General features: G+C 40.6%; 1 protein-coding gene across 2 annotated transcripts; it reads right to left on the bottom strand.

Annotated features, from left to right (window-relative positions):
• Window positions 1-424: 424 nt before the first annotated feature.
• On the bottom strand, window positions 425-23,906 carry LOC310958286 (abl interactor 1-like). Of its 2 annotated transcripts, XM_083929166.1 has the most exons (10): window positions 23,776-23,906; window positions 17,865-18,032; window positions 13,605-13,781; window positions 9,290-9,393; window positions 8,855-8,995; window positions 7,756-7,862; window positions 6,459-6,674; window positions 4,696-4,785; window positions 1,340-1,525; window positions 425-1,260 (listed from the first exon to the last, which is right to left on the bottom strand). In XM_083929166.1, exons 1-10 carry the CDS (start codon window positions 23,890-23,892, stop codon window positions 1,085-1,087), a joined length of 1,482 nt encoding a protein of 493 aa, XP_083785292.1. In that variant the 5' UTR covers window positions 23,893-23,906; the 3' UTR covers window positions 425-1,084. The 2 variants fall into 2 exon arrangements, with proteins under 2 accessions (XP_083785292.1, XP_083785291.1); XM_083929165.1 differs by lacking the exon at window positions 4,696-4,785.
• Between the last annotated feature and the right edge of the window lie 383 nt (window positions 23,907-24,289).

The following is a 24,289-nucleotide window of genomic DNA, read 5'->3' as shown; positions in this document are numbered from 1 at the left end:
TCAAAACGATATAGTTGTGACTGAACATAGAAAAATAAATGTTTATACATGGTCACTTTGCCCCGATAAAGTTAAAAATGGCACTGTGAGTGATGAATAAAATTAATATTCAAGTACAAATAAACAAAAAAGAACAATTGAAAACGACATCCAATCTTGGCATCACCTCCACTGACGCTGATGGAAACTCACAGGTGAAACACACTAACTTACAAATGTACTGTACTGGCAGCTTCTCACGTTACAGTTTATATACAAGTTAGAGCACAGAAAGAAACCCCACCAGAAAGAAGAATCTTGTCTATTTTTTCGTAAATGCATTCTATACACTCAGTTCACCCTTTTTGACAGCATCCCCACCGACATAGAGCATAGTAAATACACAACTCAAGGTTGCTTTTGTTCCCTTAAACAACGTGTGATTGGACATTGACGGCATTGAACATTCAGTCGTGTCCTAATGCACTTGATGTCTGTCCTTTTCGGTCTGTTTTTTTTTTTTCTGATTGGTATGATGGATGTTTTTGAAAGGAGGAAAGGGCTGGTCTGCTGGTCTACAGTGCAAATAAAGGGGTAGGAGCATCCGCGTAGCATTTAATCCTATGAATGCTACGCTGCCTCATCTGTTAACGAAATCCTAATAACACTTCACTGTCTGGATCTACTGCGTACTGTAAATACTGTAAATGTTAGTTGCACAAACACAACTTAACGCTAAAGCTAGATGTACTTGGCATCGTTCAAAACCAATCTGTAATTTCTTGTGAGGCAAAATGTGACTGATGTAACAGCGGTAGCGTGGAGGCCTTTATCTCCTCCCTTTCGTCCACAGTGTAAACTAACAGACCCCGGCCCGAAGCTTCAGCACCCTCCTTTCTTGTGCGACACTTTTTTTTTTTGGGAGCGTAACGAAACCCGTGCAAGCACAAGCCCCCCCCAAAAGATAAAACCATTTGAAAATCCACCATGGCACTTCATTCAAAATGGGAGCATTATGCAGCCACTGGACTACAGTCATCTGTACATCTTCACGGTGTAGCCTCTGTTCAAAACTGCGGTGCCATTCTGGATGTTCTTTTTCTTTCTAGTCGGCATAGTGCATGATCGACTCGACGTAGTTTCCTGGGAAGAGTCCGGTGACGCCGTTACACACACCTTCGAACCAGCCGTCGTCATTTTTCTTTATTATGTAGATGATGGCTCCTTCCATGAAGGACAGCTCATCCTCCTTGTCTTTGCTGTAGTCATAGATGGCCACAACTGGGAGGAAAGAAAAAAAGATCATTAAGCTGAGTCTTTGTTCAATAGTAAGAACAAGAAAAGTGTGACTGCCACTAACCTTTCTCTAGATAAATCTTGGGGGCCCACTGGGGGTCTCCGTCAGCGTAGGGGTCGCTGTAATGAACCACTGCACCATCCTCTTCCTCATAGTCCACAGGTGGGGGAGGAGGAGGGGGGGAGGGCTCCTCAAACACACCCATGTCCTCTGGGGGAGGTGGAGGAGGCGGGGCAGGGCTATCCGTTACTGAGAGAGGACAGACAGTGGAGGAGTTGGAGAATCAAATGAGAAAAAAGCAAAATGGGGAGCGAGCATAAAAAGCGTGTTTCCTCTCCGGAACTCATCTGTCACTGCAATTCCATCACAAAATTTAATATTTTTCTTAAACTCTTTTGTTTATTTGTTTTCTTTTGCTTGATTTGGTCCAACATGACAAAGGAATCTATAACAATATGGCAAAAACGTTGTCACTGTGTAGAGGGACAATGCGACGATATTTCAAGAGGGAATATGTAACATTTTCTAGACTTTAAACGAGCATACATATGGTAAATATATTTTTTCCAATATTAGCAACCATCATCTAACAGAAACGTTTATAAGCCTTGTTACAGTGGAGACTTCTGTGTTTAAATGTTCACTAGAGGGCAGCACAGGAACCTTTCTACTCTCGTGAGGCAGTCATCCTCCAGCATCTCCATCTACTGCTACTATTGTTACTTACTTTGATGCAGAGGAATGAGTCCAACACTCATATTTCATTTAATCAGTTATATTTTCTAGTACATTCTAGTTCTTCGTATGAAGTTAAACATGGTGTTTTAAAGTCTTACGCCTTTCTCAGCTTGAGGAGAGTTTTACAAATGAAAAACCTCCACGGATCAAGAATTCAGAATATAAAGAGGTCATAATTGACATGGTTTGCAGTTCGAGGTAACCTATCAACAGCTGAACCGTCGTCTTTTTTAATCTGTAGGAAAAAGGCTTTTATGGACCGCAAGAGTCATGCAAAAGCACGAGTGGCCACTGGGCAAAGCTGAGCACCGACGCTGTATCCATCTTAATGTTCATCCAGGGTCTGAATGCTAAAGGTTTAAGCAGAAAAGAACCCATCATCTCTATCTGCATGTTTACACAAGTATGAGGTGGCATAATGGGTGGGTCATTGTTTTACTGGAAGTGTGATTTGAAAAGCTGGACTTGGTCCTCTTCCACTGGTGCTAGTCTTTACGTTTGTGCTTAAGCATCCTCTTGGAGCAAGTCCGGTGAAAAAGGAAAAAAACACACCTCTTTACTAATTCATAAGCCTGCTCTTGAATTAAACAAACTGCAATAATGCACCAGAGGACTGAATTTATTACAGCCCTTCAATTCCAAACTGCTTACATACCTTTTTCCCCACTGGTCTAACAACCGACTTTAAATCTGTTTATGCATTAAGAGCTGAAAGGGCTTCACTACATTACAATAGCTGTCTTGGATTTTATCAGTCCAATCCATTACCCCTTTTAAGGTCCGTGTAAACAAAGCATACATAACATTTAGTCACAGCTGAAGTACGCTATGTAGTTGGCAAGGACTGTATCTCTATTATAACATTGGAGAAGCATGTGTGGTTACCTGTTTGTAAGTTTTATACAGTATTAATATATGAGATCAGCATTTCTCAGTTGTTTTTGCATGGGAGATCACTTGTTCGACTTTACTGTGTTCAATGCCGTGACCTCATTTTGTCTGTTGCACTCTTTGTCTGTTCAGTCAGGGCAACTATTGCTGGTCATACCAACTAACTAGTTCTTCAATTTACATATTAATCCCCTTTTTCTGGTGCGTAAAATGTCAAATGCATCACTCCCTGTGTTCCAGAGGGCATCTATTGAGAAAAACTTTCCATAAACTGGCTGTATTAAAGAATTAAGATAAAAGCTTGATGAATATAGGCTTACAATCCTTTATATAAAAATGTGCTGATTACTGGTTTAAGACCTCAAACCTGGTGAAGAGTTTAAGGCGTAATCTTATTAATTTGACTGTGTAATATAATATGTGTAGTTGTGTGGCAGCCTGCACTGTGCAGACAGATCGCTACAGAGCGGCATTTCTCCAGACAGGCGGATGGGAAATCAGGACATGGCATCAGGTCGCATTTTCTCTCCTCAGTGGACAGATAGAACAGGACGCACGCTTTCAGTGATCTGTCACCATGGCAACAGTCATCCGAGGGGCTTGTGCTCCCCCTCGAAAGCCCAAATACAGTTCAAGAAAAGGTGTGCCGAGTGTAGCAAGCCACAGAGAAGAGTGAGAGGCAGTGTGTGGACAGATCAGAGCATTGATTAAAGATGTGATGAAAGGTTTCTCTATGTATGTACGCATGCATATACAGTCCTAAAATCAATATCAAGAGAGATTTCACCTATCTGATGATTAATGTGCACTCACTTCATTTATACGTCAGCGCATGTATTTCCTTGAATGTTGTGGTTGTTTTCACTTTGTGGACATTCTGTGAAAATTGTAATTCAAGTAAATGTATATATATATATATATATATATATATATATATATATATATATATATGAGACCCGATATGAGAGCCATCCCACAAATAGAATTGTTAGTCAACCACCTGACCCGCAATAATTCAATTTGTTTTCAAACACACACCTTCAGATTTTAACAGTAGACGGGATGATTGGAAGCGGAGGACACCCCTTTAAAAGTGCACCACCTCTCTGAAGACACGAAAATTCACTATAACTGCATGTGGCTGTTAGTGCTGAGCTTTGTGAATTGGACTGTGTTTGCAATGAGGCTCATTTCCATAGAAACGGGACTATTTGGCACCAAATGTATGCAAAATCCCCTCATTTAAATATGTGCAAATAGCACAGAAGCACCAAGACACTATTTTAGTGGTCACCAACCCTGTTCATGGAGAGCTACTGCCCTACTCCAACACACCTGATTCTAATTATCTGCTCATTATCAAGCAGCTGAAGCTTGTCACGGTGTGTTAGGGCAAGGTAGTAGCTCTACAGGGGGAGGGTGGGAGACCCCTGTGCTATTGCCTGGTAGCGTAATTCGGGGTGCATTTCACCCTTTCACCCTGCATGCTCTGAGAATTTGTGCAGGTTTAGCAGCCGTAAAAGCTGCACAAACCCTTTGTGAAATTGCCTGAAGTTTTTTGCCCAGCCCCTACTGCGTGTAAAAGTGTTTTGTGCAATCGTGGTGGGAGTGAATGTGTTTCTGAGTAGGTGTTTGTTAAGTGTCAACTTTATAAGTATGTGATTTTTGGAAATTATATGGTATTTGCACGAGTGTCTACATGTGTGTAGATAATGGGTCTAATTGAATTCATGCATGTATAGCTGCTTAGCTAAGTGCATGCACATGTTGTCGTATGGATTTCTACTTACTGCTCTCCTGCATTCTGGCCACAAAGCCGGTCAGAGGGATCTGTGGGGTCAGCTGGACCATTGGAGGAGGAGGCGGAGGAGCCACAGACACTGGAGCAGCAACACACAGAGAGGCAGACAAAGCAGCAGAGAGACAGAGTGTGATGAAGGTTGTGGACAGGGAGACGGACAATGACAAGGGAAGATCAAAAAGACATAATAGAGGAGATAAAGTCCAAACACAATGGCGAAAGATACGAGAATAAAAGGAAACAAAAAGCTTGTGAGTGAGCGAAATAGCGCCGGAAGCATTGGTGAACAACTCATTTACACATTTCCAATCAGTGTTCTTTTGTGCTTTTGTTTTTTCAAGCTGGGCTAAAGAGGCATCTACCTCATCAGCACAGTGGTAAGCAGCAGGTTTCTGCTACAGTGAAAGAGCTGCAAAAGCACTACGTAGACGTGGCAAGGTGGCAGCTCAGTAGCTGTGATAGGAATAATGAAGCAAAGATGTTTTCTTTAAAAAAAACATTTACAGGTAGAGCTTCTGTATCTGATCTGACTGATAATTTCATTTAATACTAAATTAGTGTGGCATTTCTGGATCAAGTGCGACATTTAGTTCGATTACACCCTTTACCGAATGACCTAGCATTCATATAATCTCCATCTTCTGCATTGTATTAAGAAAGGAGGTAAATGAATAGACAAAGACAACCACAGCTGTCCTCGTTCAAAGACATGATGTCACACACACACTCGGCAGTTCTGACTCATAAATCACATGTAATGGAAGGGCGTCGGTAATCTCACTGCTCTCACCACAGCTACGTCCCGTGAGATCAATGAGCCCCCCTGTGTATTGTAACTACCTTGTTTGTGCTAGCTGTTTGTGCTCTAATACAGTCACCAGGATTCCAAATGCATCGTTCGATTTAATTAAACGAGTAGACATCATGGAGATCATATGCTGTCCCGGTTTAAGTCTCCTGGCTGTTGCAGCTCTGCATCATTGTCTCTCTCCTCCCAGACAAGACAGACAGACAGCCTCCTCCTTTTGTGCCAAGGAAGATGCTTGTCCTTTGAGACAGATGTGCCATTAGAGGAAAATGGCTCAGAGTGATGCCTGCCAAAATAAATTCTTCTCTTCTGACAGAATATGCATGTCCTGGGTTCCCCCTTGTCTAACAGCTATTTATGTGTATTCTGCCCTAAAATGCCTCCTGCTTGTCTATCTCCCCTGAACAAGAAGCCTTCTCCAGCTGACTAAAATGATAATGTCATAACTCAACTCAAACCTCTGCACTGCAGTGATGAGGTGGTAAGGTTTCGACAACCCTGACTTCAGTAATTACTGTTCATTATTCATTTTAATAAGCTTCTGGAAGAGCTAGCCTGCCCATCTTTTAGATCAAGAGGACAGGGTGTAGCTGTTTCACATAATTAGAGATTGTGGAGTGAAACACTGACAACTGCCAAGAATGGATGGTACAATAATACAAGCTCTTTATACATATCTCCTATCAGGTTAGATAACACAGTCCCTACACACCAACCATTTAGTAAAGCAGACCATTTATAAAATGGAGCGAAGGCATAACCGTGTCTGATTTGGTTGATCGATCAGTTGGTGAGGTTTAGGCATGAGGATGGAGATTGGTTAAGTTAAGGTCAGAATATCGGGCAGAATAGGACAGGTCATGCCTTCGCCTGTCCCTCCAGGCCATCTATTGTAGCATCAACATTTATAGCATGCATACGTTATTGATGAAAACATGTATTACCCGAGTTCTGTGAGTAGGCAGGGCCCCCGTTGATGTGGGGCTGCTGAGAGGAGACGGAGGGTGCGCGGCGGTAGGTGCCAGTGGCCGACACCATGGAGGCCGAGGAGGTGGTGGAGGAGTTGTGACGGGAGATCTGGCGAGAGATGGTGCCGAACTGAGACATGGGTATTGGACCCAAGCCGGGGCCCTGAGGCACTGAGGCAGAGGAGGTCACCACTGCAGGGGAAGACAGGAGAGGAGAGATATGGGTACACGGTATTAAAACCTCAAGCTGATAAGTCACTTAGTATGCATTCCTTCTCCGTGGATTTCCATGCAGAATGTAAGCAAAGTAGTCATAATAAGCTGCTGCTGCTGGTATGATGAAAGCATTTAAGTTCAATTTAATTACACTACAGGTCTAGAGAGATTATAAATAAACACCAAGAACAGTACAAGGAAAAGGCTTTTATGCTTAAACACTCAGCTTATATTTTATTTTCTTCCTTTGCTTCCTGCAAGATGCAAATATTTGTCTGCACAGTAAAAACATGGTTATGTTTATCATCATCCTGCTTTGCTAAACGCCATTATGATCAAATATAAAAGTATAATAATAATTCAATTACTTCAAGTGGATCAGATACCTAAACATTATGTAAGGTGTTGTTTTTTTGTGTGTGTTTTTGTTTATTTACATTTATTTGCATAAATTCAGGAAGTGACAACGCACATTCTGTTTAAGACACTTGATGAGAAAAAGGGCTGGGGTATAAATAATATTTGTTCTTCTTCCCACTCCTTTTCAGGCACAAATTGCATTCAAATGTTGCCGTTTTCTGTGCAAATGCTATTGTAATGAATGCTGCCTGAAATAAATTAATAAATGAAATGAATGAAATGTTATGTAATATACCTTTACAATATTGCTGTACCTGCAATATCTTTTCTGTAGGTTAATATACAGTACATTCTAAGACACTAAAATAAGGCTTGAATAAAGCTTGATGCTAACAATTTTTGTAGGATTTACATAAATTTCTTCAATATTAAATTGAATTTTACAAACCTATCTTTACTTTTGTAAGAAATAATGTATTATTCATCGTATTATCTATCAGCCCTTCTGTTTGAACTAATAAATGTCCATTTCAGTGAATGAGATAAGCAGTGAAAGACAGAAAATACTTAAGAACGGACCAGTGATGACCAGTAAGCACAAGTGACACACAGGGACAAATCTCCATTACTGTAAACAGCAGTGAGTCCAAACTGTGCACCTGTGATGAGCAGTAAGGCCACAGCTGCTGAGACTCACCTTGCCCCATACTGATACTGGGAGGAGAGGGGGTGGGAACTGCTAGAGGCATACCAACTCCACTGCCTCCACTGTTCTCCCTGCCGCCACTACCACCACTGCTGCCACTGCAGAGAGAGAGAGAGAGAGAGAGAGAGACCGTTGGAAGAGTCTTATGGTGATCGTTGGAGGATGTATGTGTGAGACAAACTTAATTAGATGACTGACAAATCATTACTCTCTCATGTGACATTCTGTCATCATAGCAATATTCTCGTCACTGTGGCAACAGACTCACAGTTCTGTGAATATGCTGTGTGCACCGTTTGGCACCTTCACACATGAATACTGGGCACAGAACTGGGAGCACACAGTCACATTTGCAGTTACACAGTGTAACAAAAACAACACGAGAGCCGAGGCTGGTTTGGAATGCACAAAGAACCACGTTCAGATCTCAGAGCTCAGACCAAAGGAGAAAGTACGTTTTGCCTTTTAAAGCCAGATTGTAATTTTGAAATGTACAGGACAGATAAGAGTTTAAAGATAAATCCCTTGCTTGGAGACAATTCATTTTAAAGTCACCCTAAATTCTAAATATTTACCAGGTAAATACAAGAAAATATAAGGTAAGAATACACAGTTATCCAGCAATTACAGCTATAAATAAGAAGTTGAAGGTACAAAGTTAAAATTTAAAGGATAAGCACACCAACACAAGTATTTGCACTTATCGAGATGTTTTGAATGATTGAAACCTTTATTTACACAGGTCGAGCCAATGAGAGGAAGCTCTCATTTTCAAGGATGCCCTGATTAACGTACATATGAAATCAAATTAAAAGCTACACATTACAGTTGTCCTGTATAACAGATGCGACAAGACAAAGAGATGAGTGAAGACCATAAGAGATGTCAATCAATTAAGCGCAGTCTGTACACACCCACACAGTGTTGGGAAGAGGTCTAATTAGCATTATGGAAAAACACCTGTGGAAGGAAGTGTGGTGTGTGGGGCCTTTTGTGAAATAAAGGGGCGATTATTCCCCGATATTCATTTTTGCATCAGCGGCCTTATCATATGTTAATCTCAGGTACAAGAACAGAGGGTGTATGCTACCTGTGAGTCCTGGGCCTCTGGTTGAGGGAGGCTGTGCGTGCCGGGCTGTGCTGGCTGCCCAGTCGGGCCGGGCTCGTCATGTAGTCATTGGGCACCACTGGGGGCTTCACTGGCTCCAGGGTCTTGTAGGGAGTGTTACGCCTGGATACAGATAAACATAGCCAACGAGGACACAGTTAATTCTCAATGTTTTCATGAAGTGAGAAGAGGTGCTTTGGGCTTTTAGGGACACTGTTTATGGAACCATGGTCAAGTGCTCCTGGTGTTATAAACATTTTGAAATGTTGTCTCAAACTGACTTATTAAAAAGGTACAATGGTGTAATGGTACAGAGCTACTGCCTATACTAAAGAACTTGTTTTTCTTTTTGTGCTTATGCAGAATAAGTTTTAAAAGTATTTTTAAAATCACACAACTGAGTTGTTATGTTCTTACCCCAGGGTACCACGACCAGCCATGGGGGGGCTTGGGGGTTTCTGTGTGGGTGGGGTAGTCCTGGAGAGCGTCCCTCCTCGTCCTGCTGCATTGTTCCCATGTTGCTAGAGGAGCAAAGACAAACGTTAAAATATTGCTTTTGTATAAATCCAAGTAGCTGACACCAGTGTTTCCTCTGCCAATGAATATGTAGGCTGACGAGTCACTTAAGCCTATAATGACTAAGCCAAACTTGAATCAGTTTCAAATGAGCATTTCATCTTAAATTTCAACGGAGCATAATATTGGGAGAAACACTGGCACAAAGGCTTTCCTGTCCAGACAAATATAAAGACACGGAAGTGGAGACAAAGAGAGATATGAAGGGACGAAGAGAACAAAAGGCAGCACTAAGTAGGTAACTGGCTGCCTTTGTTGAGTACTTGTGCATGTAAAATGGGATGTCACTCAGTATATGGATGAAGTTAAATTTGTTAAGAGAAATTACTCTAAATATTAAATACAATGTCTCATAACATAATATACACAGAGTTAAACTTATTGTATATCCACAGTAGAGTTTCCCACCAGGTTTAGACGCATAATAGGTCAATTTAAGTTGGCTTAATGACACCTGGTGGTGTTGTGAATGAACTAGGAACACAAGATATACATCAGTCTGTGTAATGGTTCTGCTTTGCTGCATCATGATAAATCAGCTTTTTCATGGTATCACATTTGTTCCATACTAAACTAAATTCCATGTCATCAGAATGTAAAGTTATTACATATGTTTTTACAAATGAAAGACAGTAATGGGTGTATGGACACCTTGGCTGGTTGGAGTTTCATCGTGACAAAAACAAGAGAAAGACAACCATCTCTTACCTTGGCCTTAAGCCACTGAGTGCAAGCAGTTGAAAAGGGAAGACAGAAAACAAGACATGCTCATTGGTTAATGGTTAAAAACGAGTTTAGTGAGAGCCTGTGTGAATTTTAAGCAGTATGCATGAACCCCATCTCTCTTCATTAATACATTTTTATAAACAGCATGTAAAGTTGAAAAAGAATCATGAAGAACAAAGTTAAGCAGTAGAGAAAAGGAGAAGGATATCTAGGAGACTAATATGAGGAATCATTGTGTAAAAATAAGTCTATGAGTCAAAGAGGCCCATGTTGCCCCTTACACACAACCAGACTCAAGTGGTTTGAATTGACCGGCCGGCCGAGTGACGAACACACTGAAAACATGAGGGGCTGAAAATCTGTGTTAGATTAGAAGGTCCATTCCTTTCTTATGTGTTATGTGTGTGTTAGTCTGTCAGTTGCAAGTGTGTGTGTGTGTGTGTGTGTGTGTGTGTGTGTGTGTGTCTGTTTGCGTGTGTGTGTGTGTGTGTGTGTGTGTGTGTGTGTGTGTGTGTGTGTGTGTGTGTGTGTGTGTGTGTGTGTGTGTGTGTGTGCGTGTGTGTGTGTGTGCGTGTGTGTGTGCAGCTCCACAAGCTACAAATGTCATTATACTGGGCAAAGCTGAATTACAGCAATTAGTAATAATTATTTCAGACCGTTTTCTTCTGATGATAATAATACTGAATTATATTTGTTAACGATACACTTCATTTGTAAGCAGCCATGTTGTCATCGTCTCGACAAAGTAAAGAAATGCCTTTTACCATTAACAGGTTTTATCACATTTAGGGCTGAATCGTTTGGTGATTTTCATTAGTGTTTATAGTTTATAAAATGTCATAAAAGAAATCCCTGAGTCCGTAATGGCATATTCAGATTGCTTGTTTTTTCCATCCAACAAGCAACAAATTGTTATATTTGAGGAGCTGACACCTGATCATAATGATTAACTGATTATAAAAATGGTTAGTAATTCATTTTCATTTGATTGAATGATCGTGTAATTATTTCAGCAATAATCACATTCTCAACTCGTCTGTGACATTGATTTATTACAATATTTGGCATATTATTTGCTAAAATAAGCCATGTCTGGGCTCATCAGCACAAGAAATATTTTCCTATAATGTCAGTCACTCGTATTTACATTCACACACACCTGCCTGCCAGAAATGAAACCTGCACCAAACAACCCAATTTAGGCTTTCCACCACAAAGAGGAAGAAATAACTTCCTTTTGTTCCACTTTGTGAACAAAATTTCAAAAAGGAGCAGGAAAAAGGTGAAACCACCACTGCACCGCTGTAGATCAAATACACACAGTCAAACTACTCACCAACCCTGCTTGTGTGTACGAGTCTATTCTGCATGTGTCAGTGTCTAGACTTGCAGACTGTAATCAGAATGAGGATGACTTAAATCGCTAGACGCACTAGAAATAATGAGCAGTGCCTAAGCTACATGCGGCTGTGCTGAGAAAAAAAAACCTGCAACTGAAGCACAGCGAGGTCATAAATAACAGCAGTGAGGTGTTCAGACTGTCGGAGTGGCTGTAATGTGGCTGAAACGATGTCACCCTGGTAACTGCTAGTAATGCCAATAAAGGGATAGGAGGTGGAGGGGATGAGCACAGTAGTCCGTAAATGTGTGACTGGATCTTTCTGTGCTCAAGTCTGACTTCTCATCTATCCATAGATGAGTTCCCCTGGTTATGAGGATGATGAGAGGGGTGATGATCACGCCTTGACTGCTCCAAGGGAATCCACCACATCCAGGAGGAAACGGGCTGTAATGATGGCGTGCAAATAAGCTGCCATTTCCCCACATGATGTGACCATACCATGAAAATGTATTGTGCAAAAAAGCAAATACACAAACAAACATACCCAGACACACGCGTTAATATACTTCTCATAGTGCTGTACATTTCTATGTAGTTTCTGGTGCAGTAGGGAGTATAAAATTCTATCAATCCTTCTGAATTATTCACAGACACGTGCGAGAGAAGGTAATCTGGGGGAAATATATGGATTGTGATATGTATTTTTTTCTGCAGCGAGCCTCACAAATGCACGCCCATGACCAAAAATGCAACAGATAGACAGACAGACACACATGAACACACACACACACAAGGCAGATAGAGAAATCTGAGAGAATTTAAGATGCAGTAGCCAGGTAATCTTCTGTCCTTTTCTTCCATCCTTAAATGATGATCTGACCCTCTTCAACATAACTCAAACTTAAATTATTAAAGGTGCTAATTAAATTAAAGGTGCTCCCCAAATGTAGACTCCCAAAATGAGTCATTCAACAGATGTCTGAGTCATTAAGTGCTGGCAGCATGAATTGTGCTTTCCCTATGCAGGTATATTTGCAAAGGAAAAAAAGCTTACACATGTTCTAGCATCTGTACTGATCTGCACTGATTTCTGCAGAGATCCTTCATTTGCAGCATCCATGAATGATGCTTAATTAGCATAGTGGGTCATGCCAAATGTGTCTCAGTATGAGCCAGCTCTCAGAGGAGGAAACTCTGGCTTTTGAATTTGAATCAGAAGATGTTTGAAAATCAGTGGACAGCCACTATCTCAACAGAGACAGACAGGCTGGGGAGGGATGAGGAGGACGACTCAAACAAGCGGCGGACGTGTGTGACGCCAGCAATCAATGTGCATCACTGTGCGCACACACTCACACACAAGTAAAAACACACACACACACACACACAATGTTATATAGAAGAAGAAGAAGAGGGGAGATGAAAAGACTGATGGATCATGGGGAGAGAGAATAAAAAATGAAGAATGAGCAGGAAACGGGTTGAAATATTTCCCACACTTCAATAGGAGATGTGATGGTGTGAGTGGTAGCACTTGGCTTTGGCACTCAAACACACACTTTTTCATCAACTTCCAGCTTAGGAAGTTGTTACTGGGCATGAACAAAACCTCTGACAAACACAGCTTTCTTAGCCACAGTCACCTACCAACACTGCAGCTCATTCTTGAGTGAGTGTTTGATACATTTCTAGGTGTTTCTGTACTTAATTAACTAAAAGGCCAGTGCATTGATCGGCTTGCAGTGTGAGTGAATTATGAAGGGAGACAGTCAGCTTGTTCACATGAAAGTGCCAAGTGTGAACACGACTAAGTATGTGTGTTCCTGTCGTGCAAAATTGATTAACAGTGGAAATTAATACGCTATATCAAAGTAATGACTGTGGGATTTAGCTGCAACACTGGTTGTGGTGAAGCAAGAAGAATGTGGAAATGCTTTTTGAAAACCTGTATATAAAACGTGAACGGAAACAAGGGTGCTCTTGTCTTGATATACAGTAAGTAGATTTAGTCTACTATGAGGGATTTATTTTGACATAATGACAAGATAATATATAATATAAATGAATAAATAGTAATAAATGTCTTACTTTGACGCCGTGTCCCACATCATCGAGCAGTGTGTAGTCAATTGGCTTTCGAATGTAGCGCACCGGCCGCTCCATGTTGCCCGGGGCGATGATCTTGTGGGTGCGAGCGGTGTTTTTATTTGTGGTCAGGATGCCGATCTCTCGACGTGCCACCTTCTCCTTATGGATATCCACTGTCTGCAGAAGAGAGCAATGAAAGGGGGGGATTTTTGTTGGGACAGACTTTCAGGGTTAACCACTCATATTGCAAATACACAAAATTCTTCAAAGGTATTTATTTTAGACAAGCATGATTGAGAACTTCCTCTGTTTTGTAGAGGGATTGGATCATTTTTTACTAAAAGGCATCCCAGTGCCTGTTACACTTATTTACTTTTAATGCAAACCCAATACTTCCTCCATCTGTTTCACATTAAAAACGCCTCCCAGGAGCTCATGGGGCATAATCACTTCCCTCCCCTTCCCTGTGAGATCTTATTATAAAATACCTGCAAGGAATATTTAATTTCATAACAGCAGCTAAACATTGCAAAAGCACAACAAAATTGTTGGCAGCTATAAAAAATGGTGGCAGCAGAAACAACATGGACACGTTTGAAATAAAAACACCTGTGGGGTCCCTCAGGGCTCCATTTGAGGCCTCTTGTTATGGTTCCCACCATGTTCCTACTCTGTTTGTAAGACATACTGTATGTATTATTTTTATTATATTTATTATTTTTAAGGATATTTACTATTAAAACATTTAATCTTTAAATAAGTATATTTACTTTTTAAAAACCACAGGAACAATTACTGCAATCACGACAACATTTGGTGGGCCTGTGCATAACAAATCTATATTAAATACCTGCTACACTCATTTAAAGTTAAGCATTTTATTGCTTGACCCTTTCAGTCCATGTTGTGTGATATCAATAAACAACAGCAGTAAAATTAACATGAATTTGATGATATGATTTAAATTCCACCCTGTTTAGTCCTCTTTGGTTTTAAAATCCCCAGGCCTCCCACTGCTTGGACAGACACGCTCTGGGTTTCATCGTTTAAACTCCTACTGACCCACTATTCTGCTCTATTGGCCTACACCCTGGGGCCCAATTCACGAAGCTCCCCTCTAACCCCTTGCACCAGGAGCAATTGAAAAATACCAGTGACCTCCATTTCCACTGTGATTACAGTCATTATCTCTCACAGCACCCATTCGCAGCAGCCTTCAATTTATGAATGATAGATGAAACTGGAAGGAGAGATGGATTAAAAGGGGGGAGTTTGAGGGAGGATGGATGGCTTCATGTCTGGAATATCAGGTCACACTTTGGAGAAGAGTGCTGACGAGGTGGAAGTGTTATAAAGGCTTGTGTGAGAACTTACATGAATCCATAACTGGTGATCATACTGTACATACTCTACCTCCCCCTGTATTGGTGTATATATGTGTGTGTGTGTGTTTGTGTGTGTGTGTGTGTGTGTGTGTGTATGCATGACTATGTGATTGATGGATGTGTAAGTAGATGTTCATATGTGTGTGCGAGACACATATAGTGAGGTCACAGCAATCACGACTCAGACACCTCATCCAGGTGACCAAATAGTCCCTCTGCCTCTCTCTGGGGGCTAGAGATGTGGAATCCAACTGAGAGAGATTGAAAGTCTGATAGGTGTTGTGAAGTTGACCCGCGGACGCCGCTCTCTGCTACCGTGCAGAACTCTCTCTGTGTCTGATGTGAAGTCTGTGTGCTGCATGTGAGATATATATAGAGAACATGTGGGGCTCTTTTTTTAGGAGAGGAAACTGAAGCGACACGCCCAGCTTCGGCTGGGAAATAAGAAAAGAGACCCGCCTATTTCCTGCCGGTGATAGGCAAGAAGAAGTGGATTGCAGATTAAAGAAGGCGAGAATAAAATAAACTTCTAAGGACAGAAAGGCACAGAGAGTTTGAGAAAGACAAGAAGAAGCTGCTTATGGTGGGTTGTCATGATGAGGAATCGCTGACATCATTTAAAATGCTGTCCATCCGGTATTTACATTATAATACCATTAAAGTACCATCAAGATTTACTGTGGATGAGAAAAAATTGGAGCAGGGGAGCAGCAAACGTGGGACACATCTGTAGTTAATGACTGGACCCTGTCAGCTTTACTTCCACAAGTAATCTTTATGAAACATCTAGACATAATAACTGTAACTTAATCATTGATGACAGACCTGCTTGTCTTGTGTAATGTCTTTATTCTAATAAACATCTGGCTGTTTCTCTGCTCAACCTCTGCAGTTTTTTGCTTAAAGCAGATGGTACAGCTGTAATTTCCACTGTTGGATCTATATAGTAGTTTAGCCTAATTAATCGTGTTTTAGCAGAGAATCTTTTTTCACTCATGTTGAAGTGTTATTGGCAAATGGAAAATATGATGCAGTCTGTATTGAGACTGAGGTTTGTCAGCAGATGTGTGATTTAATAAATCAATGATCTCATATATGGCGTATTAACAAGTCTAAAATTGCAGCCAATTCCACATTACGCTATTCTGGAGTCATGAATGAAATTAAAAGTGTGTGTCGTTGTCATTTTTTGAATTTAGACTCACATTTAATTCTAAAAACATTCTGCACTTGAGACGGTATGGCAAATTGATATGGAGCAGAAAGAGGCACAAGTGGGTAATTGAGCTTATGAATGACGACGTCTGAGAAATAAGGAACTGATGAATCAGAAAGCAAAGTGGCAAGCAGCAGGGCTCAGGGAAATGGAAAAGAGGAGTAAAGAGACTCATGGGAAGGTACTCATGTTTTGCGTCGCAACAGAATCCCTAGCACTGCTTTGGGTTATGGGCACATATTTAGGCACAACACCATTCAATTGAACTGATGCACAGAGCTGTTGCACTTGAAATGGGCTGCTACAGCTCTGCTTTTATTAAACATGCTGTAGTTTTGCATTTAGCTGCATTTCTTGTAGATCGCTGTGACAGCCAACTCTGCTGCGAGCTTTTAAATCCTACAGAGATGGGGCTTGGATTTGGCAGCAATGTTTGGCTACCTTCACTTTCTAATCTTATTTTAACTCTTTCAAGTCAAGACAATTTGCACTGCCTTTCTTGGACACATCACTACTAAAATAATTAATCAAAGCCCAGGGGTTTACCTGTATGAGACGCATGTTCAAGTAAATTAACTTTTCTCTAGATTCAAACCCTTGGAGGGGATTTCAACCCGTCTGTGTGAGATATCTTCTTTAAGACAGCCACTTTCAAGGATATAGATCTCCATATAATGGTACCTTTTTTATATTTTCATGCACCCATGTCTATTGGATTGCCTTTCATGAATAATTAACTCGCTACAGCCAGTCAGCTGCTCCTGTTCTAGGGTACTGGTATTGCACATATTAGCTCTTTGGCTTCACCGGTACATTCATATGGATGGAGGCATCGTTAATGTGTTAGTTCCACCTGTGCTATTACTGCTATGTCACGTCAAAATGGCTGCTGTGAAAAATAACTATTTTAACATGATGAATAGACATCCCTCCCTTGATAGACAAGTGACAAATGCTCTTAGTACAGTTAAGTGACCATACTGACTTAACAGTTTCTGTAGTGCGGTGGTGTCAAGTGTTCATATCAGTGTGGTTACAAGGCCCTATAGTGCTATTGTTTCTGAAGCAGAAATATCAACCATCAAGAAAAGACTTTCACTGTTCTTCATTAGACTGCCCCTAACTGTACTCCATCCTGCAGCCTGTGGAGTAAAGCGGGGGCTGAAAATGCTAACCAAGCAGAGAGCTGCTGTCCGGATTTCACTTCATCCCTGACAGGCTTAATGAAGCACAGAGGGAGGGGACAAGGGACATTCAATGGCTGACAGGCAGTGTGGCAGTACACAGAGGGAGAGAGTGAGATAGAGAGGACTGCTGATGAAGCAAGAGGGACTGAAGAGGGGCTGTGGAGGTTTGGCAGCTCCAGCATGATCCATGCCCCCGTCATGTCTGTCTGTCCTTATAAAGTGTGAATATGTCATTGTGCACTTCGGTGTTATGACACAGAATAATAACAGCAGTGTTGTGCTTTTATTGTACTCGAATAGGTTTAATCTCCAGATGATAATTCTCAAAGACCACACCTTGTTCCACCAATATTACAAATCATTTGTGAATAAAACCAGCATTCTGTTAAGTGACTGTGACACAACTTTGCTTTAACATCAAACAGCATTAAACACATTCAGTATGTGTATCTTCCAGGACTATGGTGTGTACCTGGGAGATGTGGTTGATGGAAGACTCCATGCGTCGTAGTTGCGAGGCCTGGATGTCCAGCAGCTGCAGCACATTGTTAGCTAAGGCATTGATCTGGTAGGCCACGCTGGCCAGAGACTGGGTGGTGTAGGCCTTTGTCTCCTCCAGGGCCTTCTTCTTGTCTTGAGCCTGGGAGAGAGAGGAAATACGGACAGAGAGGAAGAGAAAAGACAAGTCAGAAAAATCAGTGGAAGGATGTGTGGGTGGATAAAAAATGGAGAAGTTCGGTGAAGTAAGGTGTAAAGTCAAGAGGAAATGCTGCCCTCTCATTGTTACTCCAATCAGTTGTGTGAGCGGGGAGCGAGGAACTGTATTTGACAGGATCGTGCATTCTTTAAACCTTTTTAAACTGCAAAGCCCTGTTGAGATCGGAAAGGAAGTGAACAAGATTTCATGATACTCAGAGGGAATGACTTTGTGGATGCAAAGCAGCCTTGGATTGGACAACAATAACTTCAAAATAACTCAGATGGACAACATGGGACAGGTGCATGGTGGGAGTTGAGCCCAGTGAGCAGGAATGCCAAGACATTTCCTAGCATCCCAAATCTCCGCCCGGCTGCGCAAACCATCTGTTTCTGGATGCCTTTTAAATAGCGAAGGGACTGAATTGACATATTTATAGTTTGGAAAGAAAACAAGGCTAATGCAGCCACACAGGCAGACAACTACTCCAACAGGGGACTGCCAGTCTTTTGCAGGAAGCTGAAAACAGGATTACAATTTAGCAATTATTTAAGTATGAAGCTAAAGGCCAGAAAACGTAGAAAGAACATCTTAGCATAAAACTGGAAGTAGGGTAAAACAGCAAGCGTAGCTCTCTGGAAGGTTACAAATATAAAGGTCCATCGACATATCAGCACCTCTGAAGCTCATGTTATTGTAATTTGTTTGTTTAATCTGTACACAAAGATAAATTTCATAAACAGGTTGCGGTTTGACAGGAAGTAACATATTGAAACACACTACCCGTTTCCCCATTTCCTGTGTTAATGCTAAGATGAGCAAATGATCTTGTGGCTCCACTTTCATACCTAATGGACCGATATGAGAGCGGTATTAATCTTCTCATCTCAGCATAAAAAGTGTGTTTTTTATAATTCAAACTATTCCTTTAAAAAGACTACTATCTTTGATATGTTGCTGTATCATAAGCCGTTCAGTCACTATGATTATTTTGTTCCTACTTTTAAAGCTCTCTAATCTAGAATCCCATAAATGCAATGCCACAAAGACATCAGCTATGATTTTCCAGCTTATGCCGAGCAACATTTTGGTTTGTGTGTGTGTTAGCAGGAGTCTAAAAGCCTGCACCATGACACCGCTCTACAACAGGACCGCCTGCTACCTTACAAACCACTCGCAGCAAAAATATCTGTTGCAGATGTCTGGTGGGACCCATCCTGTGCAGATCTGACTGCCAGTTTGTAAAACCCAGAATCAGAAGAGGAAACACTGCTGGCTTACTCAGCTTTATCACAGAGACTGGAACAGGTCCTCACACCTGAGCCTGGAAAACACTGATTAATGTTTCTGACGGCGTCCAAGGATGTACAGACTACTGAAACACCTTACATTTTACTGTTCTTATGAGTCTCTTACACACAAACATTTAAAGAAATACAAAAAACATACATAATCAATAACTTACACACTGCTATGTTTAACAAAGTGCAATGCATGCATAAGAGGGAGATAAAAGTAGATAACATGTAGGATTTAAGAAGAGGTTAAAACTTTGCAATCAAACTAATTTAAAAAAACAAACAAAAGTCTGAAAATATCCTGCACAGAAAGCCAGTGGGAATAATAGCCTACACCTCCCTAACACACATTATTCATCCTGGATCTCTCTCTCTCTCTTACTCACTTTCTCCTTCTCTGAGATATTATGTTTCATATTAAGCAGACAAAAAGCCATTGTAAGGGCTCCACTTGGAATTTCTTTTTTTGTTAAGCACCAAACTCAATCTTATCAATCCACTAAATTAAAGCAATTTCTTATGAGTGCCATATCATACCGTACACCAGGTCTGACACTGGAATATCATGAACCTCATGAGTCATGAACGACACAGCTGTGAGTCAGAGGGGTATCATGTGAGCTGACAGGGGAATTTTTCAGGGTCGACATCAGGGAAATATTAAGTCGATACATGGGATTTCATCTAACATCCCTTTCTCCATACGTACGAAAACCTGGAAACCAAAACTGGTACTGATTGGTCCATTCAAAAAAGTTTAACTGAAAGATATTGATTTGCATTTTGTGGTTTAGATATTTAGAGATGTAAACCACACACTGGAACAACATGAAGAAAGTAGTGTGTTTTTTTAAGATAGCATTTTCTAAGCTAAAATGTTAAGGCCGTAGAAATATATAATTATACTACACACAAATAGCAGCGACGGACCATCCAAAAATAGCATTGTTCACTGTTACAACAGATGAATCCGAAAAGTTGCTATTTTAGTATACAAAGGCCTTCAGAAAGGTGCTAACAAAGCCGAGCTCAGATTTATGTCACCAATCATTTTGTAGGTGGCAACTTTTCAAATGGCTAATATCTCCTCTAAGAATAACACTCTTATTTATTTTTCTCTCCAGCTTCACAGTGGATTTACATATCAGGGCATGCACTGCCAGTGTGGGCTTTTAAGCAACTTTGCTATTCTGCTTTACAATGTGAACGCATATAACTGCATTTATGAAGTGTTAAATTAAGAACTGTATTCAGAACACAGAAAAAGACTCCATGTCAAATATAACCACTTACAATCGGAGCATAAGCTATAATGGCCTGTACAGCCTCCTGAATCTTAATACCCTGCTGTTTGTCAAGTGTGTTCGTGTATGCAGGGTGCAAGAAAATGTTTTTGATGTCCCCTAAGTAATCATTATTCAGAAGAAGACTCGCACATGCATCTTCATATTCCAGGCAATATTCTAGGAATTGTACAGGGCTCTAAAAATTCAGCAGAGAAGGAGCGGAAAAGCATCATGCATCCACTTCTTATAAATGTATTAAGCAAGGACCGAAGCATTTATAAATAGTATGAGATACTGTCTATTAAGTCCCTTAATTATACATTTATTTTAATAATTTGATTCTTTCTGACACTTAAAACTGACCAATCTTCTAAGTTAGAGTTAGAGAATTTGTTATTGTCTTTGTCTCATTCACATACATGCAGGTGTAATTACTAGTTCCATTATGTGTTGGGTTACAGACAGAGGTAACATGATGCCATGAGAATTATATTGTACTTTCTCATTGTCCACTACAAATACACATCCGTTTTGTCAGTTTTGCTCATTTCCAACCTCGCTTCATGTTGTACGGTACATTTCCATGACATGTCAGGGTTGTCTCTCTCGAATTGACAAGTGTATGTGAAGGGAACATCAATCAAGCACGCGTCAAAATCAGACTTGAGCATATCTGCTGTCAATCTGTAACACCTCACATCCCTGGCTTTTCATCTCCTTTAGACTTGTTTCACTACATCATAGCTTAAAGCAAATTCAAAGTTGATGATCTGTGAGCATCATCAATCAGTAAAAAAATGTAGTTGAGGTGCATGATTCTTATGTTTTCTAGGTTTTATCCACACATTTATGAATGAAACCATACATTTCTCCCTAGTAGTGACCCAAAATGGTCAAGCTAACAACATGGTGTTCCTAACTAGATGTAGTCAGCCAAAATCAGCATTAAATATATACTTCATAATTACTGAAATGTAAAACATCCCTAAGGGTACATGTATAAATCAATATATCAGCCAACTGCTTCCACTTCGAACCCACTGTTTCTAATAATAGATAGTTTACCGACAGAAGCAAGCCGTTTCCTCTCAAACTTCATAATATTGGGGTGGGCACACACTGTGAGCTGTGTATGCTTGTCAGTATCTAAGCATGCATTCAAGCATTGCATTTCTGATGCAAACTGTAGGCTTTCTCAGCACTACAGTCATAAAAATGACCATGCTGAAGCACAGTGGGGTTTCGGGTTTGTGTTGTTCTGTCAACAGATGCTGCTGTTCACCCCACCACCCAACCTTGAGATGGTCTGTGATGTAATCTCACACTCTGGCCCACATAAACTGAATACATGGACTTGTACTTATATAGCGCATTTCTAGTCTTCTGACTACTCAAGGCTCTTTCACAGTGTTTGTCACATTCACCCATTCACACCGATGGCAGTGGAGGTCTACATACCATCTAATCTAATCATTTACACCACATTAACACACCCATGCACACCACGATTGTGGTTCAATGACTTGCCCAAGGACACTTCGACATGTGGACCGGGTGGGGATCGAACCATACAGTTTTAGAAAATTGTCAAATTAACAAGAGATGAGAAGTATTATGAGGAAATCTTGAACATATAATACCACAAAAATATAAATCCCTCCAAATCTGAGGAACATTTTACTATAAAAAGTGTACAGAACTGATTTATAATTCACAGTATTGGGTGAGGAAATAACACTAGCCAGTAATAATGAGTCTCAGTTACTCCCAATTAAATGAATGTGTATGGTATACTTTTCCTGACACTGATTTAACATTCAGTCTGCATATGCAAAAAAACAGCCGAAACAGCAATCATTAACCTGCTCCATTCATTTGATTACAAGCAAATCTGATCCATGGGCATGCTGTGGAGCCATGATCATCTGCACCATGATGAGTAGCTTGACTACACATCGAGAGTCTTCAATGACTTGTGTTTTTTTCTCTACAAGTCTTTAAGGACTTGACCTACATAATGATATCCACTAATAAGCTTTCTCTGGAAATACTAAATCGTTATTACAGTCCTGGTGAACACGGCAGGGTGCCTTTTCTCAATATGCTACAGTCATCATCCATCCTATTTATATCCATAACCGTGCGCAATATGTATAGTGACATTAAAATCTGTATCATTGGTTGTGTGTGCGTATCTATAGTGTAAATATGTAAACTCTTACTCGTTGTTGTTATCTATTCTGTACTGTGCATACTTTTATTGTATTTTTTCTAATCTACCTTTGTATATATTATATATGAATTTATTTATATATTCATATTTCTTTAAAATATACTTAACACTATACTATTCATGTAACCTGACCTGCTGTAACACCTGAATTGCCCCTTTAGGATCAATAAAGTTCCCTCTATTCTCTTCTATTCAGTAACAGTGAGTTAATAGTGACAAAGCGATAAATGTTTGTTTTTTCTGGTGTAATAGCATCCTCGAAATATTATTAAGTAATTACAGCTTTGCTAATGTTAGCATAAATAGTACGATTGCCGTTTTAAGATTTAATAGTGCTATTTTTCCGTTTTAACGCTGTTATATAGCCCTCATTAGTGACGCATGTTTGGTTTAAATCATGTATTTAATTAACGCTTATGGTAAATTTGATTTTAAATTAAAAAAAATATATATATATGATATTCTGTCACCGGTTAACGTTACCTATCAGAGAATGCAGTCAGTGACAAAACCGCTTGGTCATAACAACGACACACCCTCTGTAAGCCCCCAGCAGCTTTCAACACATCCCGAGTATACCCTTTAAATGTGAACACGGCTCCGGTGAACCGGGCCGACGAGCCCAAAAACGAGAAAATAACGTCATACACATACAGCCCATGGTTTACACAGCACCGAGCCGCGAATGAATTATTATACCGGGGGAAAAGAGCCACTACTGTACGTGTAGCTAGCGGTTTGAGGATCCCTTTCCTTACGACCAGCGTTTCCTGTGCCTGTGGTTTCACTCACTTCTACTACAGCACCGCAGACACGACGGAGATAGCGGAGGAATTAACCGTTATTTTCGGCCGTTGGTCGTCTCTTACCTGAACATAATTGTTTTCACAGTATTCCGCCACCCGGGACAGGTTCTGGTAGCTTTCCACAAGCGCTCTTTTACCGGCAGGGATTTCCTCCTCTAATAGCATTTGTAGCTCTGCCATCTTACATCCCTTTGCATTTCTCTCCTCTCTGTCCGTTTTTTTCAGTGAGGCGAGGCGGTGATGCTGTGGTGTGTAGCTGAGAGAGGGGCTCCCCCGCCTGGCATTGTGGGGCCGCTGGCCTCCGATTCACAACAGCCTGTGACAAATGGCAGCTAACGTTATAAACGGTGGCCGCTGATTGGCTGAGAGGCCGAGTGAGAAGAGCAGTTGGCCAATGAGATTTCACTGTGATGACGTACTAGTCCATTAAAAAAAGGAAGATGAGATAATTGTAAAATAATAAATCCAATAATATTAGTAACAATAATGATCACAAATTATTAAAACAATTATATTAAATATAAATTAAAAAAATAATATCATAATGATTGATGGATTATAATTATTACATAAAATA

This window comes from Echiichthys vipera (genome assembly GCF_963691815.1).
Source record: "Echiichthys vipera genome assembly, chromosome: 15".
Lineage (NCBI taxonomy): Eukaryota > Metazoa > Chordata > Actinopteri > Perciformes > Trachinidae > Echiichthys > Echiichthys vipera.
The sequence above is the reverse complement of the archived record's forward strand: the minus strand, read 5'-3'. Positions and strand labels throughout refer to the sequence as shown.